General features: G+C 39.9%; 1 protein-coding gene across 1 annotated transcript in view; it reads left to right on the forward strand.

Annotated features, from left to right (window-relative positions):
• Positions 259–16,401, forward strand: part of KCNK5 (potassium two pore domain channel subfamily K member 5) — a 35,260-nt gene continuing 19,117 nt past the window's right edge. The window contains exon 1 of the mRNA XM_021391391.1: positions 259–697. Within this exon, the coding sequence (XP_021247066.1) occupies positions 512–697 (186 nt within the window). The 5' untranslated portion in view covers positions 259–511. The remainder of the gene's footprint in view (positions 698–16,401) is intronic.

The following is a 16,401-nucleotide window of genomic DNA, read 5'->3' on the forward strand; positions in this document are numbered from 1 at the left end:
ACCTCAGCGGCCCCCACGCCCTCTCCCAAAGGCCGCGGGGGAGGGGAAAGGAGGGGAGGTCGCGCGTCCCCCTCTCCCCCTGGCGGGCCCCAGCGGCCGCCCCTCACCGGGGCCGCGGGGCGGGGAGCGCCTCGCGGCGGAGCCGGCGGCACCTCGGGGCTCACTGGCGGCGGCCTCGCATGCGCGCGGCGGGGCGGGCGGCGGGGGGGGAGGAAGCGGGAGGGCACCAAATTCAAATCGTTGCTGAGAAGGGAGGGGAAAATACACGGGGGAAGGAGGCAAGTCAGGGGGAACAGAGAGGAGCGGAGGAGGAGAGAGGGAGGAGGAGAGTGGGAGGGGAGTGTGGAAGGCTCTAAGGGAAAGCGGCAGAGGCCGGAGAGGAGGCACGGCGGACGGCGGGGAAGGCAGAGGTGTCAGGGGAAGGACAGGGCGGCTTCGGGCACCCTCGGCAGCAGCGCGGGGCAGCCGCCCGCCCATCCGCCCTCCCCGCCCGCCCGCGCGCCGCGGCACCATGGTGGACAGGGGCCCCTTGCTGACCTCGGCCATCATCTTCTACCTGTCCATCGGGGCGGCGATCTTCGAGGTGCTGGAGGAGCCGCACTGGCGCTCGGCTACGGACGACTACAAGCGGCAGAAGACGGAGCTACTCAAGCAGTTTCCCTGCCTGGGCCAGGAAGGGCTGGACAAGATCCTGCAGGTACGGCGGGGACGGGGGTGCCGGGCAGGGCGGCAGGTGCCGCCGACGCCCGGGGCGGAACGCAGCGGGGCAGCGCTAGGCTGCCCGCGGGGAGCCGGCGGCCGTCCCCTCCGCACAAAGCCCGGCGGGTCCTGTCCCGAGAGCGCGGAGAGCGCTTTCCGCCCGCCCTCACTGCTTAATGATAGAGTGATTAGGCGGGTCCGCGCTCCTCATCCCCGCGATAAAGGAGTGTGGGGTGCCTCGGGGTGGGCGCTCCTCACGCGTGGGGATGAGGAGGTGGCCGAGTGGGTGCTCCTGCCCGGCGCGTTAGTCGTGAATGCGGCTCTTGTTTCAGCACCCGAGGTGGTTTCTCCTGCCTCAATGGACGTTGTGTGTAAGGAAGGGAAGGTGAAGCCAAGTCTTGATCCTCTTCTGTTTGGTCTGGATTCGTATTTATTTTTTTTCTCGCCTTCTTTTTTTTTCCTAGTGAATGCTCTCGTTGTGAGGAAAACGTGTGTGGGGGTCTGAGCCGAGGTCCGAAAGGTCAGTCAGGCTGCGAGCCTGAAGGAGAGGTGCAGGCAGGTCAGAAATGAGTGCCTTGCACGCAGAGATCTTGCGCTGAGATTCCACTTTGGGCGAGTGACTTCTTTCTGAGCCATAAGGAGCTGATAATTGTCTCATTTCCTATCTGGCAGAATGCCTCTTTAAAACTAATTATTAATCAATATCATATAGTAAGTGCCGGAGTAGTACAAACTTAGTGTCTTTTTATGGATGTGGTGTCAACTGAAACATGGCGGCAAGCAGTGGTGAACCATGGAAAATAGGCTGCCCAGATACGGGGGCTCTGGTGGTGAAAATGAGTCCCTCAGGACTTTGCTTCAGAAACTGTTAGATTGACTAGATCTTATCATCACTGCGCTTTAGACTTTTTTTTTAAATTATATTCTTAAATTTACTAAAAGTCCACTAAAACACTAGGAAATTGACTCATTCGTTCTGTTAGCATAATTAATTCTGTGCGACCTTTGAAGAGATATGGTTCTTGATGCTACAAGTTTGTGGTTAAACATTTCTTACTTCAGCTGGTGAATGTTTTGTGTCTGTTTCAGATAGAGCTTTCCGTTGGTAGTGTCCTTACCATTTCTGTCTTAGTGCTCTCTATTAAATACAGTTTTGTAGTATGCAGTGAAACAGTAAATGGAGGCTTGAAATTTGTGAAGGGATGCTGGAAAATGAAAGACGTGCATGTTTTGCTGCACTAGAATCTTAGTGAAATCTTACTCCGCATTATCCCAAGCTTGTCCAGTGTCCCTGGGAGAAAAACCTCATCTGGACTGAGGTGTGCCTACCATGTTTAACTTGCTGCTGATATAATTCAGAATCTAGACTCTAGCTAGAGTCTAGAAAATTCACACTAGTATGAGGGAACTATTTAGCTGTTGTTTTTCCATGACCCTTACCACAATTAATCCTGAAGCAGCAGAAAAGTTTTTTCTAAACCAAAAAATTACTAGGAAAAAAAATTCTAGGGCAGTTCATTATGGATGGACCATATGAGACAGTACATTGTAGAGTGTGGATGGGTGCAGAGTCGATGAGAAGAAAAGCAGTATAAGGGAAACTATAGGCAGATCAAAGTAATTGGTTTGAGTACCTCTGCACACCACAAAGTGGAGGAGGGACTTCCCTCCTCAGTGTGTTGGCTTCTGGTGATATTCTTGTATTCCTGTTTTGCCTCTGTACTACTTCCAGTTATACCTTACTTTCCATGTCTGATCTTGCTGGTCTGATGATCCCTTATAGATATTTTGCTGTCATCTTAAGACCGGTTTAGCTAAAGTATGAATTTTTGCTTACTCTTTCACTCTTACTGGTGAAACTTCAACATTTGCTTTCTTCTGGATTTGTACTTTTGTTGCTGTTCTTATTTAGTGTGAGAAGTGATGGGAAGGAGGGAAGTAGCGTACAGAGGAGGGTGATAGGATGAAATCTAGTCCAGCTGAAACTGAGAGGGGGAAAAGAAACAAAAAGTCATAGTAGGTAATAATGGTTTTGTCTTGAACAAGCTGTAAAATATACTGCAAATAATGTTTGTAGTGGTCATTTGTTGACTACTATCCATGCTTCTTCTGTTGGGTTTTGATGATTCTTTAGAACATTACAAATCTGTGTTTTCTTTTGGCAAATCCTGGTCATCTTGCACTCATACAAAGCCTCCAAATGTATTACAACTCATCATCATTGACTTCAAAATATGCATTTTTTTCCTTATCCACACTTCTCTTTTGCTCCTCTGAGCTGCTTCTATGGACTCCTGAACTAGTTCTTGGGATTTGGCATGACTTGCCTTATTTCCCAGCTTTTGTTTTCAGTCTCATGGCCTTCAGTTCATCTTAGAGCTTTTCCTCTCACTCTGCTTGTGGTCCCCACTGCTTATGTGACTCTTCACAGCCACACTGAGCTTTACTAATTACTTCTCTGATATTCTCTTTAATATCCCCATTTAAAACACACAGGATAAAGTTTTTCAGCAAATATAACCAGATATAAAAAGTTAAATGGTTGGTAAAATGCAAAGATGCCAAGAAATGTTTAAGTTGAACTAACAATACCAATTTTGTTTGCAGAAGCAAGCTGAAAGGTGACAAGGACTGACTTATTCAGAGACAGATCTCTCTGCTGCCCTTGTTTCCCACCCAGGTTAGCTTGTGTGTTCATCTCAGCCTAATGTTAGCTGTAAGTGCAATGGAAGTTCTGTATTGAATGGATGCAAAGTTAAATGTGCAGGGTGATCTTAACTGTTTAAAAAAAAAATGAGTTTATCAGCGCAGATTCTCAATTTGTATACAGACTGGTATGTTTGTACCTACAATTCGAGTGATTGTTAAGGGGGCTGTATTATGTCAAATACTCTCTAGAGCTTGTATTCTGTAATACAAGATTTCACAACACCTGATTACAGTAGAAATACACTGCAATAAACTTTTATTGAAATACACAACAAACACTTTCACAAATCTTGTAAGATAAGTGTTTTAGGATAGCTAGAAAGCTAGATAGCTAAGAATAAGCTTAAAAACAGCACCTATAAATCTTATGTGAAGAATCCATTTGCTTTCAATTATTTTAAGTGCCATGAAAGTATTATCTAAACTCCTATTGGAGTAGTACTACTTAGACCCTTATATTAAAAGTGTTTGATTCCAAACTGTGTGTAGGCTGTTGTATAGAAGTCTATGGCTTTGCCTTGCCTTGCTGCAAAGGCTCAGAGTCCTGGGACTCTTTAGGAGGGGGAAGAGGGAGAAGGCTGTGAGATCCACAGTGATGGTACCTTCTCTTACCCTGCTGTACAAATGAGTTTTGCACACAGAAGCAAATGTAGAGTAATGCGGTTGTTTCCCTCTTCTCTAGTTCCTTACTTTTACTCTTTATTGCTCCATCCTGATTGTGAAACATCAGCTTAATGATAAAGGAGCTATTCATGCAAGGAGGAGCTCTCTTGACCCTCATACCACTATTTATATGAGCAAAGGTTTGCAACACTGAGCTACATCTTGTTTACCGGGATATCTGTTTCGTTGGCCCACTGTAGTTGTCGAGGAATTAAATGCTTCCCACTGATAAACCTCAAGGCTGGTGAAGAGAAAGGGAATAATTTAAAGATAAGTGAAAATGGTTACTTTCAAAGCAAAGTAATAAAATGGAAAGAGAAACTAGCAAAGTTCAGGAAAAGCAGGCAAACATAGAAGAACAAATAATTGAGGTCTTTATTTGAAAAGCATGCAGGACTGTAAACTGGCCTGACAAAGAGCTTTAGAAACTTGAATGTTTAGACTTAGAGCCCAGTGCTGTGAACAAATATTTAAAAGATTCTTAAGGAGAGCTTCTGCTAGGATATACTTGGCACACAGGAGGATTATTCTAAAGGAAATAACCTCAAGTGGCTTAATAATGATTTCTCCTCTGATTTTTTTTTTTTTTTCAAGCCAGGATATCTTCTTCATTTGCGAATACTGACAGGTGCACTTCTGAATTCAAATTTTCTAAAACCTTGTGTTAAGTTTTAAATGCTTTTCATTAGTTCAACATTCAGTAAAGAGACTGTAGCTTTTCCTTATTTTTAGTAGAGTGAGTTGTTCACCAATGTAAAGTTAGTATAGACTGTTCTTTTTTTCAATAATCTTTACTTTTCCATGTTCTTGAGGAGGTACATAAATACAGTATGGAAGGTTCTAGACTACTGGGGCTTGTTTGGTTGTCTGTTTACTTCCTGATTCCTTCTACCTAACGTATTGAAGGTGGAGGAGACTAATTGGAGACTGAATTCCGTAGCTTAAATGCCAGACAGTCTGTCCTTTTGCATGGTCTGAAGAACTCAAAAAATGAGCAACAACCAAACAAGGACAAAGCAAATGTTTAACTGCAAAGACATTAACAGCAATACCTAATACCTCCCACCTAGCAATTTGACAGCATAAAGAAGGCTTATGCCTGAGAAATAGCTATTGCTAGATGTTTTCAAATGCATAACTTTAGTTCTGCATTCTCTTTCAGCAGGGATGAATGAAGATTAAAATGTAGGACCACTGTCCACAGTGCCTCTGTGGCATCTCAGCCTATGAATTATAGATACTGCTACAGCAGCACTAGAAGAGGAAAACTGGGGACAGGCAGTGCTGCTTTATACCATAGCTTTTCTCTGTGTGCACCTTCATGCAAAGTCATATATAACCAGACATGCTTTCCTGTCACATTTTGTCTGTCCCTCCCCCGCTTTTCCCTGTTTAACCATTATATTGTTTAAACTTTCTTGGAACATAGTTAAACAAAGCTGATAGTGCATACCCTGCAACTCTCAGCTGATGGAGCAATAGCAGTCGATCAGAAGTTCTAATTTTCCTGCTATGGACTTAATCCTTGAGTGCTTGTAGTATATTGTCCTGTTATTTTGGGGACAGTATGTTTCTATTGCCTGACATGTTACCTTCTGCTATTAGGTGTCTTTTCTGGCAATCTCTGCTCAAGAGATAATGGTGTATGCAAGTAGACCTGCAGATTGTCAACAGCCTGTTGTCCTAAAAGATCATGAAACTCCTGCTTTGCTACTTACTGCATATATTGTTATTGCAAGATATCTTCTATAGCCAGGGAAAATAGAGTTTAATTATGACTTTGTGTAGGTTTCCATTTTAAAACAAATTGTTGCTTTTGCTATTAATATTAATTAAACAAAATAGATTGTTTTGGATAGTGTTGACCTTTAAAGCAATCACATTTCATACTGGTACTTTGAGTAGATGTTAACATATTAATGTGCAGATAGAAGCAAGGTGGATTGCAAGTGGCAGTCAATAGTTTGATTAGCAGGGAAGCAAGAGAAATTATTACTTTTTTTTAAAGAAAAACTTGCTTAAAGTATATATATAAAATTCAAATGAACCAGCTATATGCAGAAATGTGGACATTTGTATCTTATTTTTATCTTAACTGTGTTCTGTGTTCAAATCCCATGATAGCTATCTTGAAAGCAGAATAGTATTGTGATACTGTTTCCCAGACTGAAAATGAAATTTTCCTTTTTCAGGCTTCCTTAACAGTGGCGTAAAAGAAAAATACCTTTTTTTTTTTTTTTTTTGAGACAAAATTTGTCATAAATTCTGTTAGTATATTTGTCTAGTGCTAAGCTGGCATAGTCTTATTGGGGCTGATGAAAGATTATAATACCTATATATTTTTTTAAGCCACTGGAATAATCTTTTTGTTCTCATCATGTTCTGTGTTAAATTTCCTGCTAAAACTGGGAACCAGGTGCTCTAAAACTATGTCTACAATAGCAGGTAGTATAGACCTAGAGAACAAAACTGCTAGTATTAAGACGATGATCACTGTCTGTATTTGCAGGAATTCTTACTTTCTGCTGACGCTCATGTGATCCCATGGATTTAATGCCCAAGAGCAAGTAGCTTGTGTATTAGATTTCTTCAATGAAGACATCTTCAGGTTTAGCTTAGTCCAAAATGAGTTCAGATTGTAAGTTCTGAGTCTGCTCCATAGTGTGAAACGACATGTCAGTAGGGGACAACTGGGAGAGCTGGACATTTGTGTACTCTTCATTTAAATTAAAATACCATTGTGCTAGCATCTTTATGTTGTGTATGCTGGTACAAACATCCCCAGGATAGCTATGCTTAGTCAGATTAAAACCCTAAAATATAGCATGCAATATGTACTCCTTTACTAGCTCTGTTTGTTGAAGGGATGGTGAAAATTTGAAGTCATAACTGTTGTCCTTTGTGTCTTGTCTTCTGATTTGGGTTTCTCGACAGATGAATCTAGTGTTATGGTATCTTTTCTCCAAAACACAAAATTATTCAGCATGGAACCTCAGACTTGCAGTTTGTTTTCTTTTTCCATCCATCTTACTTTATCACTTCTCTATTTTAGAAGCCTTAGATATTACAGTAATAATTATGTACTTACCAACGTTTTAATTGTAGGCAGGAGACATCCCTCCTAGGCATGCCTTACCCTAGCAGCTCATTTACAGTCAAATCAGTAAGGAAATTACCTTTTGTTCTTGTGTTATGTGAATTCCAGTGGATCAAAGGAACTATTGAGTGTGAAGTAGCTTCTGAAATGTTTTAGGCTCCAACTTCATACACCGTTTTCTTAAGAGGAAGAAACAGGAGCATTTACAAGGGATTAAGAAACTAGTAATAAGTGTTACGGTATATTATAGGCTCTGCTGAGTCTGAAATTACATTCCTTTTCTACCATGTGCACCTGCAATGCTTCTCATGATTGACTTGTTTCTAACTCTTGTGGGATTGGTTATTGTTGTTGCTCTTGCCTGTCTGTGGGACTACATTTCTGCCTTAGCCAAGTGGTAGAAGCAGACTGTGATTGAGCAAACTGACAAATAGTAAATTGACTTTCCATGCCAGCATCTTGAAAATGTTGTGTAAGCAAGTTCCAGCTGCTCAGAAACAAAACCTGTATGACACTTCCAGGTTGCAACAGGTACAAAAGGAAAGTCTCAGCTGGAGCTATCATGGATCTCTGAATTCTGATCCTTCTTAAGAAGGATGTCAAATTCTTAATATTAGCTTGGATTCTAGAGTAAGGCATGAGGTTGTCAGATGATGCTGGCTATCGAGTGATGTAGCTAACAGAATGTGAAAATAATACTGCATAGGGCTGTGAAGGTCCTGAGGTGGAAAGCATAGTTATCTGGTTTTGTTTTGTTGTTGTTTTGGGTTGCTTTGTTCTGTTTATTTGTTTTGGTGGCTTGGCTAAAACGTCAGATTCAGTGATGACTTCTGTGCATGACTTCTAGTGCTCATACTGCTGCTCCTCTTTCCTACTCCCAACCTACTCCAAGGGATTAGGAAAATCTTTGAAGGAAAGTCGCTCAAGAATCATGTGTGGTCTCCTACCAGAGAAACAGCAGCTGTAAGTATGTTTTCTCTGGCCTTTGAGAGAAATGAGGCTGATGAGTCTGCTCCAGGCACCCAAGGAACAGAGGAGGTATTTGGAGCCAAGCAGCTGCATAAAGAAAAGGGATGTAATCAAACTTGGTTTCTCTTGTAGCAGTCCAGCTGAAATACCCTACTACCGATGCAGCTGTTACAGTTTCTGCTAAGTACCTTTACAGATTGTAATGCAAATATGCTAAAATCAAGTTAAATAGTTGGACTATGATAACTTGCCAGGTAAGTTAGAATTTCAACCTTCAAGCCCGTGTAAGTGGTGTGTACGTGACTGCAGAATCATAGAGGGCAATTCTGTAATCAAAGTTTGCCTTGTTGGCACAAGGGTTTTTGAAGGGCATTGGAGTTCATGTTTAGAAAATCATTCTTTCTCATCGGTATCAGTGCAGTCTGAAAGCTTTGTTGAGTGATCACTGTCAATTTGCCCTTTTAGAATAATACTCCACGTTTCCAACTTTTTTTTCCCCCAGAGTTTTGGGGTGGAGAGGAAGAGAAGGAAAAGGAAGAATTTTGAAGTCACTTCTATCAGAGCAGAATGGCAGTAGTTGATTTTATTGTGTTGCCATGTAATTTGCTATGGTAGCACTAGTTTCTTAGCTGGCTGTAGCTGCAGCATCACCACAGTTTTTTATTAAGTTGCCACATAGTCTTTGCAAGGTCCTAAAGCTCTCAACTTGATTAGTGAAATGAACATAGATATGTTACATTTAAGAAGTAAAATAAAGAGATAATTCACCCTTCAAGAGCGCCTTGGCTTTATTTGCATGGACTTTAAGAATGCTTCTTCAGCTCTACTGCAGTATAGGCAGTTGATAGTTTGGATAGATGTCCCTCAGCTGCGGTTTTGTTTCCTACAGAGAATAGTTTCACACTAGATGTTGAAAAGATTCTTACAGCTGAATTCTGTGCATCTTTCTTATGAAGACTGTCTCACTTATTTGAGGTAACTGAAGATTTTCTGTGGTTTTGATGACTTTCAGAATATACTGGATGCCAGGCTGCTTTTAAGCTGTAGGTTTCTCTACTTAGCAAAGTGCAAGAGCTTCCTCTGTCTCCAGCTTCTAAGGAAAAGGTAATAGATGCCTGCTGAACAGCTAGAGATGACAGCTGCTGAAAATCAAAGATAGGAAAGAAAGCAGTTTAATGAACAGAAGGCAGCAATGATAGTGCTTCTTCCAGCTGAGCCTTTTTCCTGTAATACAGTGGCAAGATGATAGCAGGGAGTTTTGGCTTTCCTGCCACTCCAGGAATAGGGCAGCTGAGAAGTGACAGGGCACAGACTGTTAATTACTTCCCACGTGTCAACACTGTGTCTTATTTTTTGCCTTCAATTACAATGTGTTTCATGTAAAATATTTAGGAGTGACCTGCAAATACATGGGAAGTTTTTTGAACCTGGAAGTATGCAGTTTGGTAGTTTTACAATGGGGGGGCATGGTGAGTGTGAGGAAGGGTTGGAATTGTGCCAAATAAACTGAGTTGTTTAATGCAGTGATTCCACTGAAGCTGAGTGAGTAATGAATCAAGCTTGTTATAATGTAAAATACAGTAACTAAAGAGGTTGTCCTTATGCATTCCAAAGTCAGTGTTGCCTTGTGTAGCCTACAATATTTGAAGTTGGGCTTTGTTGACTCCCCTACCTTCTTGATTCTCTTACATCATATGAAATGATTTTCTCTGTGTTTTCAGTGGGAAAATTCTCGTTTTTGTAATTATTAGAGCATTCCCATTCTTCCTTTTCATATCAGTAGAACAACATCATAATGACATCAAACACGGCAAACATCCTTATCATAGTTAATGAACTAGCTTGTGTGATGCTATCATTGCAAAATCTAAACAAAGATAGTTTGATATTCAAGTGACTGGGAGTGAAAAACTGTAAAATCAGCAATGGAAAAGATTTACACTGCTAAAGCTTAGTTTGAAGACTGATTAACCACTGACCTGCTCATTGAGTATTACAGCGAAAACAGTTCTAGAGCAAACTTGAAAGCTGAACTCAAGCTTTCTACAGGATATATATAGTGCTTTTTTTTTTTTTTTAAAGATACATTTTTTGCTCAGGGACTAAATGTGATAGTACTTTTTTTTTTTATAATCTTTTCAGTTCTATATCTGCTCTTTTTTTGTTGCTTTTGGTTTTGGTCCAAGTTGCAGATTGGGAGCTTTCATGGGATGAAAGCCTGTTCTGTATACGTGGTAATGTAAGGCTGAATATAACAAAATAGCAGAAGATTGTTCCAGTGTACATGTGTGCTTTTTAATGTTATACTGTTCATGCAGTATTGGGTTTTGTATGTATGCTGACATAACTGTGTTTAAGAAATATTGTAATGTATAGGCAGCTCTTACCAGCGAAGCAATGTTATTACTGTTCAAATTCAACTCCTACCACATGGAACAAGATATACTAGGGAAGTGATGCTCTTACAGATCTGAGTGTGTCCAGATAAGGCTGTTCCTCTGCACAGTTATCTTAGTTACTGATCACACTTCTTCATATCCTGCCGTAACTGCGTTGGCAGATCTCTCTATTTATATTTGAAAATATTTGTCCAGAGTAGCCTCTTCTCCTTCCACTACATGCTAGGTTAGCTCAAGCCTGATCTTTGGGGGGATTTGTAGTACGTAACATAATACTGTTTCAAGTTTGGCCATGGATAAAGCTAAGTAGATCATAAGAGAAGTTTCAAAACAAATAGTGTTTCTTGGCAGTTTTCTTCCCCTTGCTACTTCTCTTAACATAAACCCATCACCTTGCTATTCATACAAAACATCCTTTCCAAGTTGTTGCTGGAAGCCTGCATTGCCTTGCCTCCTTCTCCTGCTGTCTGATGGAAGATACAGACAGACAGACTAGTGTGGTGAGGTTATGTGAAGTTTTTGGTTGACTAAAAATACCCTGGAAACTTGTTTGTTTGTTTTCCTTAACAAGGTGAGTTAGTAAAGGTTCTGCCCCAAGGATTGAATGGCTTACAGTGTTACACAGTTCAGAAGTCTGCTTGATTAATAATGTAATTGTACTTAGTGCTCTGCTCCACCCAAGTCTTGATCACTTTTAGTTTTGTTTCACTGAGATGATGCTGTTGAGAAGAATAAGATTTTTATTCTACCATGTATAAGCTCACTTACATATCAGAACAGTAAAAACTGTTTTATTAGGACTTGCTTTTTTTTTTTTTAGCTTCTTTAAGACAGGCTGTTAAATAGGAAATGAGAAGACTGATGCTTCCTGCGCTTCAGCAGCACCTTTTAGTTCATCTTCAGAGAAGTAAGACCTTTAATTTGTATTGAAATTTGGGGATGAAATCCAAAAGCCTGTAATGTTTTCTTCCTAGCTAGGAAGAACGCTTCAGAAACTGGGTGTTTCTTAATCAGATGCATGTTTTTATGCATGGCTATCAGTGGTAGGAGCATAATAAGCTTCTTAACGCAATATTACTTTATGCTGTAGTTCCTTCAATGAATTGAAAATTTTCTTTGGGCTTCTATAAGCAAAGTTGTCGAGCTTGGACCACCTATGAATTTTCATGTCTTAATGAAATATTCTTCTACACTGAAAATGTGATGGAGATGAAGCCTCACTCTAAATTTAGCTTTTCTATTTAAATATTTCAGTTTGAACCATTTTATAGCTGTGTGGAATTATGCAAAGATTAATTAGGTTGCTGATTGTTTGTACCAGGTGGGGGGGGAGGGAGCAACATTGCAAAGATATGGTCCAACCTCTCCCAGCATAGTAAATTAAACTCAGTAAATTTCTTTTTTATTGACGTTAGGATTATTGTTTTGGTTTAATTTAAATCTACTTAAATCAATTTCAGCTAAACAAAAATGCATTATTCTGAAAACTCTGTGTGGGTTAGCATCTGTTTATGCAATCGGTGACAACTCTGTTGGCAATACACCACCACGTTTACTTGAGACTGGTTCTAACCCTGCCTTACACAGGTCACCAACTGGTGTGAGGGCTTGATTAAACTCTCCACTCTTCTGTTTCCATTTTCTTATCTGTAAAATGGGGACTGCAGCATTTTCCAAAGCCCTTGTGAAGGGGAGTTGGCTACATTAGTTACCATGTATGTATTCAGATAGGCAGGAAGTCTAATCTATTACTGCTTTCCAGCTTCTTAATTCAGCTGATGCAATGTAAGAGTTTAAATACCCTTTTTTCCAGACAAGGAATTGGTTGGAAAATCCTCAAAGTTAAGCTTTACTAATGAAAGCTATGAAATCCTCTGATACGTTTTAATTCTGAATGAGAATAATCTTCTGAGGCTGAGGAAAAGTTGTGGCGCTTAGCATCTGCAAAACAGCTGCAGTTCTCATGCAGCAGTAACCTTTAGTTAATTTGTCTTCAAAACATGTCTATGTGGAACTTGAGAAAGTGAAGAGGAAACAGTTCTGTAATTGTAATAATCACAAAATCAAGGAATTGCCTGTAACGTAATGAATATGCTTTTCATCAAAATTGTTTATTATCTGGTTAATTGAACTGGAATCTAATTCTGAATTTAATAGTGGGGGAAAAATCCATATGAAATGTTAAACTTTGTAGTCACGATCCATCAAAGAAGCCGATTGCCTTTTCAAACTGTTGGTGTTTAAGTCCATTGCGTGTAAGTGAAAAAGAGAAAAACAAAAGTTAAGCAGCACTTAGTTAATGGAAGTATAGGATCAGCAAGAATCACAAATAGGTAAGCCTCAGCATTCAGTTCTGCAGTCGTTCCATTTAACTTTGCTGAATTATGAGTTTCACTTATTATTTAACTCTGCATAAAGCCATGAAAGGAAATAACCTTGTTGATCCCTTTCCATTAATATCCCTCACATTGTTTGTCCTATGAATTATGACTTATAGGAAAATTAACTGTCCATGCTATACATCATACACAAGCAGGTCTTAGACAGCATGTGCTGTAAAAATATTGACGTGCCTCCAAGAGGTTAATATCCCTACAAATTAGAAGTTTTTTTCCAGAGGAAACAGTAACACCTAGTAGTACTGTGGAGTGGAAGTACAGCTCCATTTATTAAAATATTTTTTTTACAGGCGAAGTGTCTAAGTATCAATAGGACTTAGCTCTATATTTTATCCTAAAATAGAAAATGACACAAAAGTTGGGGGTTTGTTGTGGGGGAATTAATTTTCTCCCTCATTATAATTCTTTGCCCATAGTTGCCATCTTTTCATATCTGTGCAGGGAGGTCACTAATCAAGAGTGCTGCTGGCTAGTTGTTATGGCAAAAAGAAGGGTAACAGCAGGACAGCAACATCAGAGTGGAAAGACTTGCTTATGGCTTCTGCATATGAAGGTTGTCTTTTCTACTGGTTCCATTGGACTGGCCAATGAAGTCATTTGGACTACTTAGAAGTTATAAGTATCTGAGTTCCTACAATGCTGTGATTGAGAATGTTTGGTGGTGAGGGAGAACTTTAAATTGTTCAACTGTAACTGTTCAATTTTTCCACCTCCAAAACAAAAAAAAAATCAAAAATCACCCTCTTGCAGCTTACGACTGCCTGGTTCCTAACCAAACAGTGGCTTTAAGTTCTTTTGTGCTTTCTTAGAGACTTGATCACATGATTTAATTTAGAAATGAAAATTGCTAGTGTAGCTATGAGAGACTTTACTATTACACACTTAAGGCACAGAAAAAGCAATAAATATTTCCGAAGACCTGACTACTTACAGCTTTTCTGTAAAGTCACATAAGCAATACTTGTTTGGCCTCACTCTCCTTGGTAAGGAAGGAGGGGCTTGCGCTTCAGTCCAGTCTTGTTTGGGCTGAACTTCCTTTTGTGGCTCCATTATGAGTTTACTGAATGAAAACTGAAGCCTCAGACTTGGCATTCCTTTCAATAGAGGTAGTTTGGGAATACAGCTGGGAGTTTCCATGAGCATAGGGACTAAAGACAGAACACAGAACTTGTTGAAGACTGTGAAATCTATAACCATTATCCAAATCCATGATAGGCCAAGTATGACAGGTTACACAAACACATGTTCACAAATTGAAGATTTCTTAGAAAATGCTTATGTCTTTTGACTGAAAATTTCTCAAGGCATCTATTTTTTTAAAATAATACTTTGTAAAGTAGTGAATTATAACTGAAAGCTGCAACGGTAAATGAAGAGCTTTGCTCTTTATAAAACAAAAGGATGAAGACCTACACTTCTTCCCTTTTTTTTTCCCCTCTGAGCTGTGTAGTATTTTCACTGCAGCTCTTGATTAGGGTTTTGTTTCCTTTATCAGCTGGAGTATTTTCATGCAAAATGTGCTTAATCTGAAGAGAACAGCTCTTGTGTTATGTCTGATAGCAGTAGACCAAACAGCCAACTGTAAACCTTCAGCAAAGCAGCGCTTTGTACAAGTAATGAGTGCAAATTATAACTACAAAATCAGTAACTTTGGCATGTACATATAAAATATAGTCTTAAGATGAGGCTTTACAAAATCAGAAGGGTGTTGTTTCCATCTTGTAGAACCACTAGTATACTTCGTACAGGAAATGACATCTACTTGATGATGTTTAGACCATATTTTAAGGATTTTTTTTAGCTTATTAGAAGTCTTCCACAGAAAGTATAAATCACACTAGTGCTGCTTGTTTTGTTGTTCTGTTTATCACTGTGGTTGTTTCTTTCCAAGTAACTTGTTTTAGTCTGCAGCTTTTATCTTTGCCTACTCTGTCCCATGCCAATGAACAGTGCTACAGAATTCTGGCACGCCTTTGAACGGTTCTACAGAAAGCATTAAAGTTGTTTACTCTTTTTCATAACCTCTGTCTGAAGTACTCTTTATCCTTCTTGCTAAGAAGATATTGCTGTAGAACGATACTCTACCTAATACATTAGAATTGTAATGAAGATTTCAGATCTGAAATCTTACCGTAACACCACATAATAGAAACATTTTCATTAAACTTAACCAATCACTATTAAGCTGGAGCTTGGTGTAGATGAGGAGGTTTATCTATGCTATCATGCCTAATGGGTTGACTAAAAACTGTTGCTTAGGTTGAGAATTTGTTATGATGTACAGTTAAATTTTGCTTGTGCTCAATTTTTGTTCTTATACCAAAACTGTTTTTTTCATTTAAATGGCTTTTGTGTTTGTTGCCTTGCATTCCTGTTTCTTATTTAGTACAAAATGCAACATTGCCATCCCTTCTCAGCCCTTATTTTTAGCAGTCCAAATTGCTTTGGCTAGCCCATAAGACTCCCCTCATTCTTCTGGTCCCTATATGCTTCTGTTCCCATTTCTTGAAGGTGGATGACTTGAAGTCTGCAACATTTGTACATTTGTTGCCCACTCATTTGTCCCACAAGAGACAATTCTCTTGTCATGTTAGTGGAGATTGTTTCCCAGGATGTTTTCCATTTCTTTTAAGACTCTTAGCCCTTGTTCCGCATGCCAAGGGTCAAAAATTAAAACAAGAGTTCACTTGCATCTTGCGAAGCATCCTGTCCTCAGGCAAGCTCTCTCAGTTAGGTTTATTACTGAGCTGTAACTTTGCATGCAAAGCTGAAAATATCAATACATTTTGTGAAGCTTGTGTTACCCTAGTGAGAATGACGAGACAATGGTGCTAGTTGCTGAGGTGGCAGTGAAAGTTGATGTTTGACCAGCTACATAAGGCTGATTGAGCAAGTAATCTTGCAGTACATTACAGGAATACTTAGATTCTTTCTCTGCATAGAGGCAAACATGAAGACTAGCTATAGGTAGGGTAGAATTCATTGCAGAGATCAGCATTTATGTCTCTATTAACTACTGAAATGGTCAGCGTGTGAGCACCTGGCTTCGATTTACAGGTGGGCAGGAGGAGGGAGAAGAGAGGAGTATTCAGCATATCTAATACTGGCACTATTGAAATGCCCAAGATTTCTCACATTTACTGTATCCTGTGAATTTCATCCCACTCACAGTTTAATTTTGATCATCTTTTCAAGTAGGGAGTTACTGGCACAGTTGCTTACCTTCTCTATACCCAAGCAAAAATGTGGAATTAATTTGACTGTAGACTCAAATTGTTTCCAGTGGACTGTGTCCTGAGGCCTCTGGACTCATAAATATTAGCTACAATTGAATTTTTTTATGAGTCTTTCAGGTTCAAGCAAGTACAAAGATAGTTCTTACGTCTCCTCCAACTTGATTTATTGCATGGCCTTCTGATAACAAGCTGACATCAGGCTAAATCATATATTTTCTAATTTTGCATGT

The sequence above is a fragment of the Numida meleagris genome, chromosome 3 (assembly GCF_002078875.1).
Source record: "Numida meleagris isolate 19003 breed g44 Domestic line chromosome 3, NumMel1.0, whole genome shotgun sequence".
NCBI lineage: Eukaryota > Metazoa > Chordata > Aves > Galliformes > Numididae > Numida > Numida meleagris.